Raw genomic sequence first — 21,004 nt, forward strand, 5'->3', positions numbered from 1 at the left:
GAGACCCTGCAATATTTGCCTTTATGTGTCTGTCTTATTTCACTCAATATAGTGCTCTCAAGATTTCATCAACCCATTTCTTTTAAGATGGTTTTGTTCAAACATTATACATTCTGTCCTAAATAAACAATCGTTGATTCCCCATATAGTCACATATTTATGTATTGAGCACCATCGCCACTCTCTATATAAGGACATTTCTTCCACAAAGACAGAGGAAGAGTCAAAGAACGCAAAGAGGCAGAAGAAAAAGGCAAGAGAAAGAGAGAAAAACAAACAAACAAAAAAACTTGATAGCTAGAAGGTGACAAAAGGAAAGATAGCATTAACCTAAAGTAGAATAGAGTCAGACAATATCACCAATACCTGGAGTCCCATACCCTTCCCCTATTCCCCACACCCCCATATGCATTTAACTTTGCTGTATTGCTTTTGTTACATTAAAGGAAGCATAATACAATGTTTTTGTTAATTCTAGCCTCTAGTTTGCATTGATTATATTTTCCCCCCAATCCCACCTATTTTTGACACCTTGCAATGTTGACATTCATTTGTTCTACTTCATGTAAAAACATATTTGTACCTTTTATTACAATTGTTGAGCATCCTCGGTTTCCCTGAGTTCCACAGTCCCAGTCTTTATCGTTCGTTTTTTGTTCTGGTGTCCCACATGATCCCAGCCTTCCTCTGTCAACCATATTCACAGTCATCTTTGTTCAGTGTACTTACATTGCTGTGCTACTATCTCCCAAAATTGTTTTCCAAACCTCTCACTTCTGTCTTTTCCTTTCTGTCTGCAGTGCTTCCTTTAGTGTTTCCTGTAGAACAGGTTTTGTGTTCACAAACTGGGTCATTGTCTGTTTGTCAGAGAATATTTTAAGCTTTCCCTCATGTCTGAAGGTTAGTTTTGCTGGATATAGGATTCTTGGTTGGTGGTTTTTCTCTTTCAGTATCTTAAATATATCATCCCACTTCCTTCTTGCCTCCATGGTTTCTATTGAGAAATCCACACATAGTCTTATTAAGCTTCCTTTGTATGTGATAGATCATTTCTCTCTTGCTGCTTTCAGGATTTTCTCTTTATCTTTGATGTTTGATAATCTGATCATTAAGTGTCTTGGCGTAGGCCTATTTAGATCTATTCTGTTTGGGGTACGCTGTGCTTCTTGGGTCCGTAATTTTATGTCTTTCATAAGAGATGGGAAATTTTCATTGATTATTTCCTCTATTATTGCCTCTGCCCCTTTTCCCTTCTCTTCTCCTTCTGGGACACCAGTGACATGTAAATTCTTGCTTTTCGTTTTGTCTTTAAGTTCCTGGAGACGATGCTCATATTTTTCCATTCTTTTCTCTATCTGTTCTTTTGTGTGTAGGCTTTCAGATAGATGCCTTGTTCTCCAGTTCCTGAGTGTTTTCTTCTGCCTCTTGAGATCTGTTGTTGTATGTTTCCAGTGTGTCTTTCATCTCTTGTGTTGTGCCTTTCATTTCCATATATTCCACCAGTTGGTTTTTTGAACTTTCAATTTCTACCTTATGTAGTCCTGTGTTTTCATTATACGGTTCATCTCTTTTGCCATATCTTCCCTAAACTTTTTGAATTCAGTTATTATTAGTTGTTTCAATTCCTGCATCACAGTTGAAGTGCAAGTTTGTTCCCCTGACTGGGCCATAACCTCATTTTTCTTGGTGTAGGTTGTAGTTTTCTGTTGTCTAGGCAAGGTTTCTTTGGTTACACCAGTCAGGCCTCCCCAGACCAGAAGGGGCTAAGGTCCCAGAAGGAAGAAATATTTAGTATCTGGTTTCCCTGAGGTTGTGTCTTAAAATACTGGTGCACCCTGTGATGCCTCTGGTCACTGTGCTTTTCTGCCTAGCAGGTGGCGCCTGTTAGCCTGTAATTCTTGACTGGTGTAAGGAGGTGTGGGTCTTTTTCCCCACGTTCTGAGTGAAAGGCAGGTAGTAGAGCTGGGCCCCACCCCGTTCCTCTTAGAGAAGATAGATGCCCTAGGGGGAGGTCATTAGCATTTCAGTGGTCACTCTCTGCCTGTGCTGTACCCTTGTCTGAGTTACAGAACCAGGAACTGAAAATGTCTGAAGCTTTCTCCACTGAGTCGAAAAAGGAACAGAGCTAGTCCGAGGCAACCCTCCGGCTCTCCAAGGTCAGTCGTCACCCAAAGCCTCTGTCTACTTGTTGGGGATTCGTACCTCATAGTGAGCAGTTTATACTCACTAATTAAATCCCCATTTGGAGCTCAGCTGAGCTATATTTGCTTGCTGGGAGAAAGCTTCTCTCTGGTACCATGAGACTTTGTAGCTCGGGCTGTGGGGAAGGGGTCTCCCAATTTGTATCTGCAGTTTTTACTTACAGATTTTATGCTGTGATCTTGGGCATTCCTCCCAGTTCAGGTTGGTGTATGATGAGTGGATGGTCACGTTTGTCCCACTGCAGTTATTCCGGATTATTCACTAGTTGTTGCGGGTTTTTTTTAGTTGTTCCAGGGGAAATACTTAGCTTCCGCTCCTCTCTATGCCACCATCTTAGATCCTCTAATCTGCCATTTCTTGACAATCAGTTTTAAACATTAGCTATCAATTTCCTATTATGGGAGAGAAAAAATTGGCACTCCCTTCCCCTTAAAAAAAAGGGGGAATTAAAAAATTAGCACTCCCTCCATTGTAACCCCATCCCTATCTCTCAACCACAGGTCTGGCTGTTGTGGCCATATTACAACCTTCGGTTAAATGCCTGGTCAGTTTGTACATAATTAGGACTTTATCAGTCTTGTTTCTTTGGAGCCATGTGTTGTAACTTGACTATGTTTCCTCTTTTGTATTCCTTGTGCCTTTTTTTGAAGGTTTCAAGAGCTCTTATTCTTTGATTGATTTCTTTTCATAGTATCCTGTTTTTATATGGGTAATATATTTTCTCTCTCCGTGGATGTTGATTTGGGATTAAAGTTTACAATATTTTTGAAGTTTCTTCTGTTTTGTGGATTATCTCTGCTTCCCCCAGGTTTGTTCTTTCTTGTTTGTTTGTCTTTCATTTCTCTCTTACATATTTTCCTTAAATATCTAGTGCTGTGTGACTGTCCTCCCATATTTAAGAGGCTGTAAACAGCTGATTTGAATTAGTTTATATGTGGGCAGAGTTTGTCTGCAAGTGGTTTCACCATTGGTGATATGTCAGGAAGCAGGCCTTATTTGGGGAGACCCTTACATGTCACAATGTGTAGGTCTTTTTTTCTTAGGGCTCTTCAGTTTCTCCAGAGAGTGATTGTGCCAGTTAGAATTTATAATGTCCTCCCAAACGCCATTATCTTTGATGTAATCTTGTGTGGGCAGACCTATCAGTGTTAATTAGATTGTAATTCTTTGAATGTTTCCATGGAGATGTGCCCCACCCAACTGTGGGTGATGACTCTGATTGGATAATTTCCAAGGAGGTGTTGGCCCACCTATTGGGTGGGTCTGAATTAAATTACTGAGCACTATATAAGATCAGACAGAAGGAGTGAGCTTGCTACAGCCAAAAGGAAGCTAAATACAAAATTACCATATAAGCCAGCAATCTGCTACTAGGTATATACCCAGAAGAATTTAAAGCAGGGTCTCGAACAGATATCTACACACCAGTATTCATAGCAGCATTATTCACAATTGCCAGAAGATGGAAGCAACCTGAGTGTTCATCAGCCAATTAATGAATAAACAAAATGTGATATATACATACAATGGAATATTATTCAGACATAAAAAGGAACGAAGTCCTGTTACATGCGACAATATGGATGAACCTTGAGGACATCGTGTTGAGTGAAATAAGCCATACACAAAAAGACAAATATCGTATGATCTCACTGATTTGAAACAATTAAAATAAGCAAACTGATCGAGTCAGAATATAGAGTATAGGTTACCAGGGGACAGGGGCAGATAGGGAATGAGAAGATAAGGCTTAAAATATACAGGGTTCCTATTTGTGATGATGGAAATATTTTGCTAATGGATAGTGCTGATGGTAGAACAGCACTGTGAACACAGTTAACAGCACTGAAATATATATCTGAATGCTATTAGAAGGGGAAAAGTTAGATTGTATACACAGTAACAGAATAAAAATTTTTTAAATCCAAAGTGAACCCTAAGTTAAATCATGGACTTTAGTTAATAATGCAATTGTAAAAATGTGGTATCATCAATTGCAACAAATATTCCACATCACTGCAAGTGGTGGTGGTGGGGTGATGTATGGGAACCCTGTATCTTTTGCATGATTGTTTTGTAAATCCACAACTTCTCTAATGAAGAAAAAAAAAGATTAAGTAGGATAATCCTTGGCAAGCACAGTACCTAGCACACAATAGGCAACCAAAAAATGATAAAACCTTACTAATAATCCCTGTGGAATTTCTCTAGGCTCAGGACATGGAAAGATCAAATACCTGAGACAGCAAGATGAAGCTAAGAGAAAATGAGAATTTGTTAGTAATCTATATAGTTCTTCGTTGAGAAGTTAGATATCCTGGCCCCTGCCTTCAGCCTGAACATTGAGGCAGGAGACTAGAAGTTGTCTCTGAAGAAACCAAAGAGAAAAAGATCATGAATCAGGGACACCAGGCACAGGAGAGGAGGGGGAGAGCTAAATACAGGTAGTAAGTGTAAACCTGCAGGGCAAACTGAAAATCCTCAGCCTCTTCCTGGACCCTGCTCTTTCAACATTGTCAGCAAGGTATATTAGCCCTACCCTATCCAACCTCGGCAAATATCTAGAAGATCACTGTTCTAGTTTGCTAATGCTGCCAGAATGCAAAACACCAGAGATGGGTTGGCTTTTATAAATGGGGGTTTATTTGGTTAAACAGTTAGAGTCTTAAGGCCATGAAGTGTCTAAGGTAAGTCATCAGCAATCAGGTACCTTCACTGGAGGATGGCCAGTGGTGTCCGGAAAACCTCTGTTAGCTGGGAAGGCATGTGGCTGGCATCTGCTCCAAAGTTCTGGTTTCAAAATGGCTTTCTCCCAGGACGTTCCTCTCTAGGCTGCAGTTCCTCAAAAATGTCTCTCTTAGTTGCACTTGGGATATTTGTCCTCTCTCAGCTTCTCCAGAGCAAGAGTCTGCTTTCAACGGCCGTTTTCAAACTGTCTCTCATCTGCAGCTCCTGTGCTTTCTTCAAAGTGTCTCTCTTGGCTGCAGCACCTCCTTCTGTCTGTGAAATCTTTTATAGGACTCCAGTTATTCAATTAAGACCCACCCTGAATGGGTGGGGTAATACCTCCATGGAAATTATCCAATCTAAGGTCTTGCCCACAGCTGATTGAGTCAGATCTCCATGGAAGCACTCAAAGGATTCCAACCTAATTAGCACTAATTGTATGTCCCCACAAGATTACATCAAAGAACATGGCATTTTGAGGGACATAGTACATCTGAACTGGCACAGTATTCTTTACCAGTTGAGTGGTCTTTGTCCTCTTGTCAAAAGTGAGTTGGCTGATCTCGACAGGTGAACTCGCTGCCCTTTCCCCTACGTGGGACCCGACTCCCAGGGTTGTAAATCTCCCTGGCAATGCAGAATATGACTCCCGGGGATGAATGTGGACCCGGCATCGTGGGACTGAGAGTATCTTCTTGACCAAAAGGGGGATGCAAAATGAGACGAAATAGTTTCAGTGGCTGAGAGATTTCAAATGGAGTCGAGAGGTCACTCTAGTGGACATTCTTATGCACTATATAGATAACACCTCTTAGGTTTTAATGTATTGGAATAGCTAGAAGTAAATACCTGAAACTACCAAACTCCAGCCCAGCAGTCTGGACTCTGAAGACAATTATATAATAATGTAGGATTACAAGGGGTGACAGTGTGATTGTGAAGACCTTGTGGATCACACCCCCTTTATCTAGTGTATGGATGAGTAGAAAAATGGGGATAAAAACTAAAGGACAAATGGGGTGGGATGAGGGGATGATTTGGGTGTTCTTTTTTCACTTTTATTTTTTATTCTTGTTCTGGTTCTTTCTGATGTAAGGAAAATGTTCAGAGATAGATTGTGGTGATGAACGCATAACTATGTTATCATACTGTGGACAGTGGATTGTATACCATGGATGATTGTATGGTGTGTGAATGTATTTCAGTAAAACTGAATTTAATAAAAAAAAAAAAAAAGTGAGTTTGCTGTAAATGTAAGGGTTGATTTCTGAGCTTTCAATTTGTCAGTCTTTGTGCCAGTACCATACTGTTTTGAGAGCTGTTTGTAATAAGTTTTAAGATTGAGAAGTGTTGAGTCCTCCAACATCATTATTCTTTTTCAAGATGGGTTTATCTATTTGGGGCCTTTTTACCCTTCCATATAAATTTGATGATTGGCTTTTCCACTTCTGCAAAGAATGGTTGTTGGAGTTTTTATCAGGATTGCACTGAATTTGTAAATTGCTTTGGGTAATATTGACATCTTAACAATATTTAGTCTTCGTTCATGAACCCAGAATATCCTTCCATTTATCTAGGTCTTTTTCAGTTTCTTTTATCAGTGTTTTGTAGGTTTCTTTGTACAAGTCCTTTACATTCTTGGTTAGATTTATTCCTAGGTATTTGATCCCGTTAGTTGCTATTGTGAATGGAATTTTTTTTCTTGATTTCTTCTTCTGATTGTTCATTGTTTATTTATAGAAATACTTCTGATTTTAGGGTGTTGATCTTGTACCCTGTCACTTTGTTGTGGATTTTTGTTGTTCGGTGGGCTTTGTTGTGGATTTTTCAGGGTTTTCTGTATATTGGCTCATATTATCTGCAAATAGGGAAGGTTTTACTTGTTCCTTTCCAATTTGGAAGCCTTTTATTTCTTTTTCTTGCCTATGTGCTCTGACAAGAACTTCCAGTGCATTGTTGAATAACAGTGGGGTCAGTGGCATCCTTGTTTTCAATCTTAGAGGGAAAGCCTGCAGTCTTTCACCATTAAGTAAGATGTTAGCTATGGGCTGCTCATGTATGCCCTTTATTACGTTGAGGAAGTCTCCTTCTATTTCTAGTGTTCTAAGTGTTTTTATCAGAAGTGATGTAGGATATTGTCATATGCCTTTTCTGCATCAATGGAAATGAGCATGTGGGTTTTTTCTTTCATTCTTTTAGTGTGGTTTATTACATTAGTTGGTTTTCTTGTGTTGAACCAACTTGCATACCAGGGAGAAATCCCACTTGAGCAGGGCGTATAGTTCTTTTAATATGCTATTGAATTCAATTTGCTAGTATTTTGTTGAGGAGTTTTGCATCTATATTCATAAGAGACTGGTCTGTAGTTTTCTTTTCTTCTGATATCTTTATCTGGCTTGGCTATGAGGGTGATATTGGCCTCATAGAATGAATTAGGGAGTGTTTCCTCTTCAATTTTTTGGAAGAGTTTGAGCAGAATTAGAGTTAGGTCTCCTTGGAATGTTTGGTAGAATTCATCTGTGAAGTCATGTGGTCTTGGTCTTTTGTTGGGAGGTTTTTGATTATTGATTATTTGATTATCCATCCAATAAGTTTTTTTTTTTTAATAGTTAATAGTAACATTGTAATATGCCTCCATCAGTTGCAACAAAGGCAATATACCAAAACCAAATGTCCACAAGAGGGAAATACAAGGGAGGGTCATGGGACTTCCCACATTGGTGCCATCGTCTGACCTTTTCATTGCACTCTATTTTTATTTTATTCCCTCTTTTATTTCTTTTTAGTCATTTTTTTCCTCTTTTTTTCTTTTTTCTTGCACAACTATGTGACCACACCAGGAACCTTTGATTGTTTACTTAGGAGGGAATGTATGGTGTGTTAATAAAACACCATATTGTCCATAGCTCAGTTGACAATTGTCTACCTCTGCCTTTCTGTTACAACCAGAAAAGCAGTAGTCCAGGAAACTGAGAATGGAGAAAGAAGCCATGAGAATCCAGTCTTGTCCATCACCTAGGGGTAGCCCCATCTAATGAACAGGAAAAAAAAGTGTGTTTCAGTTGAAATATGGGGCAGACCATCCTCTTCCAGAGCCAAAATTAAGAAGGTCTTTGCCATTCCAGTGTGGACACTGCAGACTTGTCCCAGAGCCACCAGCACCTCCTTGGGTGGGTGCCAAGGAAGTTTCCAGGGTGGTCTGAGGCCGCAGGAGGGGAGTACCTTGAGGCCATGGATGGGCAGGGAAGGAAGCTTCCTTCTGGCTCTCTCGGTTTAGTGCACCCTCTTCTAACCCTTGGGCTGAATCATTGAGATAGTGTTCAGATTCCTCAATGCCAGTGACTGAGCGCCAGGGAAATATATACTTCAGCCGACTCAATATTGAAGGTCCTGAAAGAAGAATCAGCTGAAGGAGGAGCAGAGTGGTCTCTTCTGCATGCCAAGACTCCTCTGTCTGCCCATTCTCTGTTCTAATAAGTTTTGGTATGTTGTATTTTCATTTTCCTTTGCCTCAAGATATTTCCTAATTTCACTTTTGATTTCCTCTGTAACCCATCTGTTGTTTAAGAGAATATTGTTTAATTTCCACATATTTGTGATTTTACATTTCTCCTTCTGCTATTGATTTCCAGCTTCATTCTGTTGTGGTCAGGGAATATATGTTGTATGATTTCAATATTTATGAATTTATTGGTAACTTGTTTTGTGACCTGATATATGGTCTGTTCTGGAGAATGAATCGTGCACTCGGGAAGAACATCTGTTCTGTTTTTGTTGGGTGAAATCTGTTAGGTCTAGTTGGTTTCGAGTATCATTTGAATCTTGTATTTCCTTAATGATCTTCTGACTTGATGTTCTGTCCCTTATTGAGAGTGGTATATTAAAATCTTCTATTAATGTAGAACCATCAGTTTCTCCTTTCATGTCTGTCAGTATTTGTTTCATATATTTTGGGGCTATGCTGTTAAGTGCATAAATATTTATAATTGTTGCCAGTATATAATAACCACCTTTGTGCCTTGTAACTTTTTTTTTACTTTAATGTCTCTTTTGTCTGATGTTAGTATAGCTACTCCAGCTCTTTTGGTTACTACTTACTGGTGTATTTTTTTCCATCCTTTCATTTCCAGTGTACTTGTGTCTTTGACTTAAGGTTAGTCTCTTGCAGACAGCATACAGTTGGTCATGCTTTTTTATCTATTCTGCCAGTCTCTGGCTATTGATTGGAGAGTTTAACCCATTTACATTTAAAGTCACTACTGATGAAACAGGATTTTCTTCTGCCATTTTGCTATTTAGCAACTGGTCTTTTGTTCCTTAGTTGTTCTGGAGTTCCTCTGTTTACAGGAGTTTGGTTGTTCCCTCTGTTTCCCAGGAGACAGACCTCCCTCTTCTGGGTCTTTGAAATGGGCAGTACCTTGCCCCAGACTGTCCGCCTCTATAGTTTCTTTTTTTTTTTTTTTTTTATTAAATTCAGTTTTATTGAAATACATTCACACACCATACTATCATCCATGATATACAATCCACTGTCCACAGTATGATAACATAGTTATGCGTTCATCACCACAGTCTATCTCTGAACATTTTCCTTAATCAGAAAGAACCAGAACAAGAATAAAAAATAAAAGTGAAAAAAGAACACCCAAATCATCCCCTCATCCCACCCCATTTGTCCTTTAGTTTTTATTCCCATTTTTCTACTCATCCATACATTAGATAAGGGGGTGTGATCCACAAGGTCTTCACACTGTCACCCCTTGTAATCTACATTATTATATAATTGTCTTCAGGAGTCCAGACTGCTGGGTTGGAGTTTGGTAGTTTCAGGTATTTACTTCTAGCTATTCCAATACATTAAAGCCTAAGAGGTGTTATCTATATAGTGCATAAGAATGTTCACCAGAGTGACCTCTCGACTCCATTTGGAATCTCTCAGCCACTGAAACTATTTCGTCTCATTTTGCATCCCCCTTTTGGTCAAGAAGATACTCTCAATCCCACGATGCTGGGTCCACACTCATCCCCGGGAGTCATACTCTGCGTTGCCAGGGAGATCCACAACCCTGGGAGTCGGGTCCCACGTAGGGGGGAGGGCAGCGAGTCCACCTGTCGAGATGGCTCAGTTAGAGAGAGAGAGGGCCACATCTGAGCAACAAAGAGGCACTCAGGGGGAGACTCTCAGGCACCATTACATACAACTTTAGACTTTCCTTTGTGGTAATGAGCTTCATAAGGGCAAGTCCCATGCTTGAGGGCTCAGCACATCAAACCGCCAGTCCCAATGTCTGTGACAACATACGCTAGGGGATCAGCATCTTAAAGTTTAGAGATAGGCCTTACAATTCAGGGATAGAGTTAACTGCTGTAAGAGCTTACAATCTAGGGACTATTACAATTATTGTGTCCACGTTACCGCCTCTATAGTTTCTTACACTCCTTTTGTTGTCTCAAGCTGCTTTTGCCTGGAGGCAAATTCTGGGAGGTGGGGTCTGCTGGTGAGGAGTTTCTCAAGTCATTCTCTCCCAGTCAAAACAGGTCCAGGGACCTACAAAGGAGGTACAGACTGGCTCAGAAGTACTCTGGGGATCAGGAGGGGTGCCAAGAGCTCTCTGACGGCTCCCGAAAGGTGACCCCTCCTGGCCTGCCCAGCAGAAGCAGCTCTTGAACCCACAGTCCTCAGAAAGTGCAGTGTCCCCAAGTCTGCACCACTGCCACCCCTGTCCAGGGAGGGCTGAAACAGTGGCTGCTGCTGCCTTTTTCCAAGGTGTGTTGAAACAGTAACTGCCCTCAGAGCTGGGACCCAGCAATCTGGATTTTCCAGTCAAAAGCCGTGATCAGTAATAGGCAGTTCTCACCTGGGTCTTGGGGAAGAGGGTTTTTATGTCCCTTTCTGTCACCAGTGTGCCAGCCAGGAGCTGTGCCCCAGGGTGGCCTGCTGTGCTGTGAGAGTGGAGGATGGGTGCCCGTAGCCACTGCACAGAGAGAGCAGTTTACTGATTTTTTTTACAGCGATTTGTCAGCCTCTTCCTTCTCTTTCCTGGATGCTGTACAGTGCTCTTCTGACCTTCAGAGTACCAAAATAGTTGTTTCAGAGGGTTCCTGTCTGGTTAATAGTTGTTTTGGTAGAAGGACTTAGTCCTGGAGCTCCCTACTCTGCCACCTTCCCCCAATCCTCCCCACAACCTACCTACTTGATCTTTACAGTAACCTTATGAAATATTAGCCCCATTTCACACTGAAGAAACCGAGGGTTAGAACAGAGTTAGTAAATTGCAGCATCAGGACTTGAACAGAGGTTTCTTTGACCCCCAAAACTGCCTTTTTACCAATTATGCTATGCTCAGAACCATTAGCAAATTCATGCTTCTGCCTGTACATTTGTGTTCTAGATTTGGTAAAAATTTCAACACATTGATTTGAGCACATTAAAAAAGAGTTGTTGAACTCAGTTGTTCCGGTTTGCTAAGGCATCAGCACACATATATCTTCACCAAACGAAGGCCAATGGTGTTTGGAAAACCTCTGTTAGCTGAGAAGGCACGTGGCTAGCATCTGCTGATCCCAGGTTGTGTTCCAGCTCCTCTCTCAGCTCCTGTGCATTCTTCAAAATGTTGCTCTTGGGGTGTTTTGTCCTCTCTTAGCTTCTCCTGAGCAAACTCTGAGCTAGCATCTCCAAAGCCTCAGCAAAAGCCTGCTTTCAATGGCCATCTCCAAAATGTCTCTCAGTTGCTCTCCAGAATGTCACTCTCAGCTGCTCTGAGGGCCTTCTGTTTGTGAGCTCTTTTAAAAGACTCCAGTGATTAAATCAAGACCCACCCTGAATGAATGGGGTCCGTATCTCCATGGAAATAATTCAAACGTATCACCCACAGTTGATGAGTCACATCTCCATGGAAACACTCAAAGGATTCCAGCCTGATCACTAATACATCTGCCCCCACAAGATTGCATTAAAGAACATGGCGTTTGGTGGACATAATACATCCAGACTGGCACATCAGTATAATACAAAAGTTACCAGTTTCATACTAAGTGAAATTCAGTACATCTATGGGGATACAGATGCTCTTGAATTTTTATGAACATCATTAATCAACCTTGGGAGTAAAACTTTAACAGTATATGAAAATACATACTCCAGTTCCCGGTACACACTTGGGCTTAATAAACAGAATGTCCAGTGGATGTTGACTGGCAGGCTAAGTGACAGCTAAAAAACTCAGAGCTATATGCCTAAGAATACTTTTTGTATTTTGTTACTGAATACCTAGCAAGCATTCTGATATTTTTAGTCAAACCTTATCTCAGTTGGCACTAACTATTTTTTTCTGTCTATTTTAACAGATTGCTTATATAGCTAGATCATCAGTTTGCTCCGTCAAGCGTTATGTCTCGATCACGACAGCCTCCACTCGTGACAGGCATCTCTCCCAATGAAGGAATACCGTGGACAAAGGTCACCATTAGAGGAGAGAACCTGGGAATTGGGCCAACTGACCTCATAGGTAAAGTCCATGATTGAGCTTGTGTCCCCATGGGAAATTTATGTATGTTGGGTACTTGTGGCAAATAGATTATTTTGAAATAGTGAGGGTGATAGAAAACCACCATGTGATCTGTACAGAATGATCTGAATAAAAATGAAGAAAGTTGTTTGTTTTTCTGATTTTTCTGTTAAAGCCGTTATTTTGTCAAATCTTGTATATATATTGTCTTTCCCCAAGTCCTGTCTGTCCTTCCTTCAGAAAGTTTCTCACAGCTAATTTGCTTCCATTTCCTCAGCTTTGATCCCTCCTGCTTAAACTGCCCAAATAGCCTCCTATCTCTTTTTGTTCTCTATAGTTCTCCCTACTTCATACAACTGTGTGTAATCTTCCTCAGGTGCTATGTGAATGATGCCTCTTCTCTTTTCCTTATGGCTTTTCAAATCAAATCTAAACTCAGTTAAAATCAGTGCCACTTGGCTTTTTGTCGTTGCCACACGTAAAACAGGTTCTTCTCTCTCCCCAGGCATATATCCTTACCTTGGCCCATTAGACCTGCTCTTTCCTTTGTTCTGCCCATGTGGATGCTTCCACTTGGTTGATGATCTTAAGTGCTCTGCCGTGTGTTAAGAGTCTTGAATCCTCTCTGTCCTATCCTGCCAGGACTTGACTCACAACAAACTCTCTTCAAACTATTTCCCACCCGTGTTAATCTATATTTTTTTATTTAGATGACCCTAATATTTACATACTTAGAGGAAGTTAAGTTTTATTTTTAGAATCGGTTTATGTTTTTTTAATCTTTCCTAGCAGATTTTAAACTCAAGGATAGACAGTGATAGAACACCATGCACCCAGTTGGCACTGGATAAGTATTTTTAGACCGTTGGTTTGCGTAGTGTGTTTCTTTTCCTCTGTACGTAAGGACCCTCTATTCCTGGCTTAGTTTTTGAGCATTCATGCTTGTCAGTGGTTCTTAGCCCTGGCCTGTCTGAATTTCCCCTGGAACATTAAAAACGTTCTGGCCTGCTAAGTCTCAATCGCTAAGGGTGGAGTCCAACTTTTTTTTTTTTTAAATAGAAATGGTACAGCCAGGGTAGAGGTACAGCCAGGGTAGAGAGCAAATTTGAAATGTAGATGTATTGGTCAGTTGCAATCATTTGCCAACAGAATGTGCATTAGGGTATACAGATGCATTCAGAATGAGGAAAAGAGAGATACTAGTGTGTGCTACTGAATATATATTCTGACTTCCCACATAAATTCACTCAGAATTCGGATACTCTCTTGACTCATTTCTTAATTTATGAGGGACGGATTGGTAAAATATTGGAGATTATAAATCGGAACTTTTCCCTGCATTATCAATTGTTGGTTGGTAGATTGGTTTTTTAGCCACTGAGAAAACCCATTAAAGAGAGAAACTGTTTAGTAACTGAGTTTTGCATGTCACAGCTAATTCTTTTAGCTAGTGCTATTTAATTAGGTTTTGTTTTGTATTGTTTTCTCTAGCTGTAATTTGTGATTCTTCAGTAAATATCACTCAGAGTTATTCTTATGAAGATAGTCTTATCCAATCCCATGTCCATGTCTTTTTGACGTTGTTCATTCCAAATGTTTCTTTATGCAAAGTGGAAAAATCCTCAGAATGCATGGAAATATATTATATTGATGGAAGTTATGTCCAGAATTTTAACTGGCAGTCACTGTGAGCCCCCAATCGTGACAGTTAATAGTCTATGAACATTTTAATCTTGCTTTAGCTTCAGGCAATGCTATTCTTATTTGACTGAGTATGTATTACTTTTGTAAACCTTACTGGTTCAGCTTTCAACCTGTCTCATGTATTGCCAAGAAACCATTTTTTAAAAAAGCAAACTTAACCTGCTAAATAATTTAAGTGTTTTTAACCCAGATGATATCTACATTAGCCAAGCAAAACACTGTAAAGAGTACTTTACTTGGAATTCTCCAAGCAATGCAAAAAAAGAAGCTATTATATTTCATGAAACAGATTTCTTAGCTTTCTGTAACTTAGCAAAAATGTGCTTAAAAAATTGAGAAATGTGTCTTATGACCTTTTCTTTTCATGACATTCAGAATGTCATCATCAAAATGATCTGCTTGAATCTATGTTTAAATTATTCAGTATTAATTTTTGGAGTAAAATTGCAGGTCAGATAGTAAATCAGAGGAACCTTGATAGCAGCTGTGACTGGATGAATAAACTGTTGTTCTGGGGTAGTTCTATGTCAACCTCTGCTTTCATGGAGCCATTCATGTTTGCTCATATGAACTTGTTTTTAAGACCTTATGTCTATTCATCTGAAATCTGCTCCCATTCCTCAGTTTTATACATATGGTAGTTTTCCAGAAGAGAACCTCTGTTAGGAATGACATTTTTTTTTTTTTTTTAATGACAATACTAATGTATTTTTACATTATACCCTGACACTTATTGTTGAGTTAGACTCCTTTCTAAAGTTAATATTTAAAATCATAAGAATCTGTGATGATATAAAATTCAAAAATATTAAGTTGTGTATTGACCTGAGTGATGTCAGTATAAATCATCTGCAAACAGGTTACAGTTTAAAACATTTCCCACTTATTTTAAATATACAGGGACTGATTTATCTATGCATAAAGATTATTTGGACAAATATGTGTTGAATTGTTTAGTTCTGCTTGTCTAGAGATGGGAAGGGCATTGCAGGGGGCTTTCAATCTCTTAAATTGTTGAAACTGTTCGTAACAGTAATTGTCAAGAAAAAAATCAAAGACATTCCTACTTGGAAAAAATAGTTGTGTGTTTATAAATACATTTAAAATGTGTCATTACACCTTACAAATGCCAACAGGAACCTCAGTCCAAATGTAATCTTTAAATACTATTATTAGAAAAACAAAATTCTGTACATGAACAAATAATAGATATTTTAGGGAAACCCCTAAAATTCATGATCTCAAGAAATACAAATATATCCTAAAAACAGTTCTTTCTGTTCCTTTATAGCTAATGTAACATTATTACTAAATAGTGCTTTAAGTTGTAACAAAAGATGACTTGAATTCCTTCCCCCATTTTTACAACCAAATTTGGCATTAATTGAAATGTTCTGGTTATCTGGAAAATAAAACACATCAAAATCGCAAAACTTGTATGCTGAGCAAAAGCTAAATAATGACAAAAGAAGGCGTGAAGTCTCTGTGTCTGTGCCACATACATTGTGGTTTATTTTCTTTATATGTATTTATTGATTGGTCTCTGTTCTTTGGAAATGGAAAATGCAAAGAGGTTAGAAGAATTACTGGGAGTCCATCTGTGTGGGGTGAGTGGGTGCTCCCTAGGGGACATGCCAGACTCACTGGGATCTGTCCAGTCCCCTTTTTAAGAGCTCCCCTGGGGGATGTATCAGGGTCTCTGTTTGGCTACTGTCTAAATTTTGGTTTTCATTGTGTCAGGCAAGGTGGTATCCATGAGCAAGTAGAATGACCCCTTTAGAAAGCCAGTTTCCTGTAAGAGAAGAGTGTTGTAAGTGACATTGTTGAGAGGGGAACACTAGGGCAGCATGGTCTACTGTTGTACAAGTGGATATGCTGATGCAAAAAATGAGACAGTGATCCAGTAATGCCCGAGAACATTCCCCTTGATTTACCAGCCTTCAGTCTAAGTTTATTTCAGAATTCTCAAGGGAATGAGTTCTAGAACTCATTGGCTTCATTCTGTAATACCATATAAAAGTACATCAGGAAGATGGGTAAGTATAGAATATTTTAGGAAATATTTATTAACACTTTTAAATTTTATGTTAAAAACTTAGACTTCTAATAGTAGCAATAATTTTCCTTCTAATCACCCCTGACAGCAATTTAAGATTCTCATAGTCTAGGTAATCTGGAATGCCTCGATATAATTATTATGGTAAATTATTTTCTGATTCCCTTGATGTTTGAGCAAACTTAAGAATAGTCTGAGTGTCTTAAATACTCAATAAAAAGCAGTTTAGGAAAAACACAATAGTAACAGCAGAGTATTTGCAAGTAATGTTGATTATATTCAATAATAAAAATAGCTTAAACAAGGAAATGTTATTTCCATATTCATTTTTCAGTTCTTGAAAAAAACCTGGTATTTCTGGCAGAAGACATATGTGCTTTTCATGTAGTAGGTATGTTTAAGGTCTTATTGTTTTTTCAGACTTTTGTTACATGCTTGCTTTTATTTTCAGGTTTGACAATATGTGGACATAATTGCCTCCTGACTGCAGAATGGATGTCTTCAAGTAAAATTGTTTGTCGAGTGGGACAAGCCAAAAATGACAAAGGAGACATCATTGTCACAACCAAGTCGGGTGGCAGAGGAACCTCAACAGTTTCTTTCAAGCTTCTCAAACCTGAAAAAATAGGTATCATTCTAATGACTGTGTGTGTGTGTGCGCTTTCCTACATTAGTAGTGGTTAAGGATTGGAGGAGCCAGACTCTGTATTTGTACATATATGTATAATATTCCTATTTTTTGTTTAACTTCTTAAAAAACTGAACTGTGAATGAAAAGTAGGAACTTATTATACAGTCTTCTGGTGGAACTTAATACATTTTGACAAAACCCAGCAACGTCTTTTGTCATGTCTTTATAGCAGATAAAGAGAACATATTTGAAAGTAGCAATTTTTTCGTAAAGCACCCAGCCCATCAGCACAGAGTAGGCCTAGTAAGGTTTATTGAACTGATCTGAAATTGGTGGCTCAGATACCGAGAGTCTCTGGACTCTTCCTAACCTCTGACAGTGCCTCCCATTAAGTCCTCACAGAACTGGGAGTGCTGACAGAATTTGTGTGTTCATAAAGGACACACAGCTAGAAGTTGCCTAGTGTTCAGCCATCTTCTTTTTTGAAGCCATCCCTGCCTCCCCCAGGGAGAGGGCTCATGCCCTCCTCTTGCTCCCCTGTCCTTTGTTCGTGCGTCTGTGGCAACCCAGTGTCCTGGGGAGGGTACGTTGGTCAGTGGTGTGCCTCATTGAATGACAGAGTACTGGGCCACATAGAGGAAGATGCTCTTTTTGAGAGGTTATGTCTTGTTCAAAGGGTCCACCAGTCAGCTTTCCCTAAGTAACCTGCTCATTTCAGTTACACAAGCCATACATTCCTTGGAATATATTTGACTGATTTCTTTATATAAAGAATTGGTAGGATAGTTTGTTGAATTTATCAAATTGATTTCAGCACAATGTAGAAACAACTTTCTGTTTTTACCATCTAGATCATTTTTCAGCATTGATAATAGTGCAAAGGATAAGAAATAGCAAAGAGTATGTTATTTTTGTAGAACTATTTGTGGAAAAATGTCAGTGTTCATATAAGAAGAGAAAAAGACATTTCTTGAGAGTTTTAAAGAACCATTTAAAAAGCCTTTGGTTTTTATCTGTAGTCAAAAATGTCCCTAGGTAGTTATGTTACTCAGAAGAAGAAACTCAGAATATTAATTATAAAATTATATGTTCATAATGGTTTTCAACAGTCATCTTAAATAAGAACTAAGTCTTCTGAGGGTATTTTTAATTAAAGTTTTGTTTTGATTCAAGTTTTGCCTAGGTATTTCCCGGCAATTTTCCAAAACTTTGCATGATTTCAGAATATTCTCTTTATATACTAACCTTCTGAATGTTTTTACCAATTTAATCAGTAATATTAAATAATGTATAAGTAATTGTAGTATTCATTATTTGTAAAGTGTATTTGTTTCAGGAGAACTTACTGTTCTCTGTTGAATAATGTACGATGAAACCATGACCCAAGAAGTGTTACTTTTGCCTTTTTTAGGGATTCTCAGTGTTTTTGTTTTTTTTAAATCTGATTTGTTATGGCCTCAAATTTCTTGAAAAAGTATCTCTGTGCATTTTGCATTAAGTCTTTAAAAACATTAAAGCAATAGGGCAAGATTTAGAAGGTGCTTGGGGTCGACTTTGTCTCATCAAAGATATGCTTCTCATTTTTGCTAGGCATCTTGGATCAATCTGCTGTCTGGGTTGATGAAGTGAATTACTATGATATGCGTACTGACAGGAATAAAGGAATTCCCCCCTTGTCCCTGCGTCCTGCTAATCCACTGGGCATTGAGATCGAAAAGTGAGTACCATCTTATCTTCAGTTTTCTTTAATTTTCAGTGGCTTAGAAGTCTGATACACTCACCGTATGGGAGTAAAACTTCAGAAACACCCAAAGGAGCATCACTGAAGACACCTCAATTATTTGGAAACAAATGTTTCTGAAACCTGGTTGGCTTTGCTATGGATGAACATTTTAGTCAGTTAAAATTTTTGGCAAAAACTACTTACCTCTTTGGTTTTTTGTGTTTTCATTTGTAAAAAGAAAAGTGTCTTGAAATTTGTTGACTAAAAGTTTTAATGTTATGAGCACTAATAAGTTATCTGTAGTTGGTAAATTTAAATATTTAGAAGGTACTTGAAATCAGTATAGAATTTGCTTGATTTTTCTAGAAATATGTTAGGATAATTAAGTCCAATTTGATCTTTCATTTTATTTATAGCCCCTGCCTATAATTCTTATTTAATCCAGATGTAATTAACTTTAATCATCACAATTATGCCAGGTAAACACTCTTTGGAGACATCTTATAACTGGATCTAGTGTTTTCTTTTCTTAATCCCTAGTACAATGTTTAGTAACTGTTATAATTTGTATCTTTATCCTTATATCTTACTTAAATAATTCATCCAATGTGTTAATTTTGTCTAATTTATATTCTGGCCTTCATGATTCTTCTTATGGAGTTATATACTGAGTGTGGCTCCATAACACTTAATATAGGTGTTTTAGTTTGCTAAAGTTGCAAAACGCAATATATCAGAAATGGGCTGGCTTTTACAATGGGGATTTATTAGTTTACAAGCTTACAGTTTTGAGGCCATGAAAATGTCCATGTCTAGACATCATCAAAATACTTTCTTCCTAAAGACAGGCTGCTGGCAATCTGGGACTTTTCTGTCGCATGGCGAGGCAAATGGTGGCATCTGCTGGTCTCTTCCTTTTCTTGCGGGTTTCCTTGCTTCCAGCTTCTTGCTTTTGTAGATTTCTCTCTGAGCTTCTGTGTCTTTCTCTGTTCCTGTGAATTTCATCCTCTTATAAAGGATCTAGTAAGAGGATAAAGAACCACCCTGAATGAGGTGGGTCACATCTTGACTTAAGATCCTATTCACCAAAGATGCTACTTAAAATAGGTTCACACCCATGAGTATGGATTAATTTTAAGAACACAATTTCCTGGGGTCCATAAAGCCTCCAGATCATCACAGTAGGCAACAAATTAGTTATTCTAACACTTTAACCGTAACTTTATTTTAGGTTTCCCTGGGAATGGAGAAAATTTTCTGATAGTCTTTATGTATTTAACCTTTGAGCCTGTACTTGACCATTAAAATTAGTAATTCAAATAGCATGTTTCTTTTTCACTTACTGAGGTTTACTCCTGGCTGAGAGGGATGGAGTGTTTGTCTTGGGAAGTTTTCATGTGTTGAAAAATCCTGGGATTTAGCAGCTTTCAGTGAGACTGGGCTGTCCTGGATAACCTCTTCGAAGCATTTTGGCAGTATGGGTCCTTCTTGAACTGTTCTAAGGATTTTTGGGCCCTCTAAATTAAGAATTTAAGAACTGAGAAAGTCTAGAAAATAATGATAATTGCTAGATGTTTGAGTACAATTTCATGCATGAATAGACTTCATGGTTGATAGTAAATCCTCTGCTTTAATGCTCCTGAAACACAGGTTCTTTCCAAGGCTTTTTCCATGGAAGAAGTTCAGAGCAGGAGATCTCTCCTGAGTATTCTTTCATAACAAAGGTATAGTTTGTATGTGGGCACAAGGAGTGTAGAGACATTGTATGAATTGTGTATGAGCCTTAGACAAAGCCACCAAAATTAGGACTAAATTGGATGTTCAGGATCATAAAGTTGGTTTTTAGCCCATCCTCTATTCCATCTCTCTACTTCACTCATGTCTTCTCACCCTTTGATCATCTTTATTCTTCTCTTATTGTTACTATCTACAAAGGGGTTTGGCTTGAGCTGTCTCTAATAGCATGTTTTCTTAATAGGATAATCCTTTGGTAGTGTTAGCAATGGCAGCCAAGAATAATGGCACTTAAAGTCCTCAGCTTTTTCTCTTTTCTTTCCTCTCTCCTCTGAGAGGTAGTCTAGTTTGAGGTGGAACGAAACTCCTTCAGTTTGAATCATGGCTGTACCCCTCATTGGCAATAAGATTTGAGCAGGTTGATTCTCTTTGCCTTGGTTTCCTCAGATGCAAAATGGGGTTGTTTTGAGGATTCTGAGTGAATGCATGTAAACACTAGAACACTGGCTCATAGGGAGTGCCAAATCAATGTCAGTCAATAATATGTGATTCTTTGCTCTTCTTGGATAAATACTATTTGTTGTTCTGCCATTTTAGGAAAAAAGATGTCCTTTTAGATTTCATGATAATAAATTGTATTAAAATCTTAAAATAGTATTATGTACATTAATTCTAGAAGTGCTTGAATAGGGAGAATATTAACAAATAATACTTCTTTC

The 21,004-nt window shown here is 38.6% G+C and overlaps 1 protein-coding gene across 3 annotated transcripts in view; it reads left to right on the top strand.

The window, feature by feature from the left end:
• Window positions 1-21,004, top strand: part of EXOC2 (exocyst complex component 2) — a 249,277-nt gene that overhangs the window by 37,029 nt on the left and 191,244 nt on the right. For 2 of the 3 annotated variants that reach the window (XM_037844489.1, XM_037844490.1), the window contains 3 exons: window positions 12,277-12,437; window positions 16,649-16,825; window positions 18,419-18,545. In XM_037844489.1, the coding sequence (XP_037700417.1) occupies window positions 12,320-12,437; window positions 16,649-16,825; window positions 18,419-18,545 (422 nt within the window). In that variant the 5' untranslated portion in view covers window positions 12,277-12,319. Of the gene's footprint in view, window positions 1-2,022; window positions 2,157-12,276; window positions 12,438-16,648; window positions 16,826-18,418; window positions 18,546-21,004 lie in introns of those variants that run through there. The other variant, XM_037844491.1, reaches the window with a different exon arrangement.

This window comes from Choloepus didactylus, chromosome 7, assembly GCF_015220235.1.
Source record: "Choloepus didactylus isolate mChoDid1 chromosome 7, mChoDid1.pri, whole genome shotgun sequence".
Classification (NCBI taxonomy): Eukaryota; Metazoa; Chordata; class Mammalia; order Pilosa; family Megalonychidae; genus Choloepus; species Choloepus didactylus.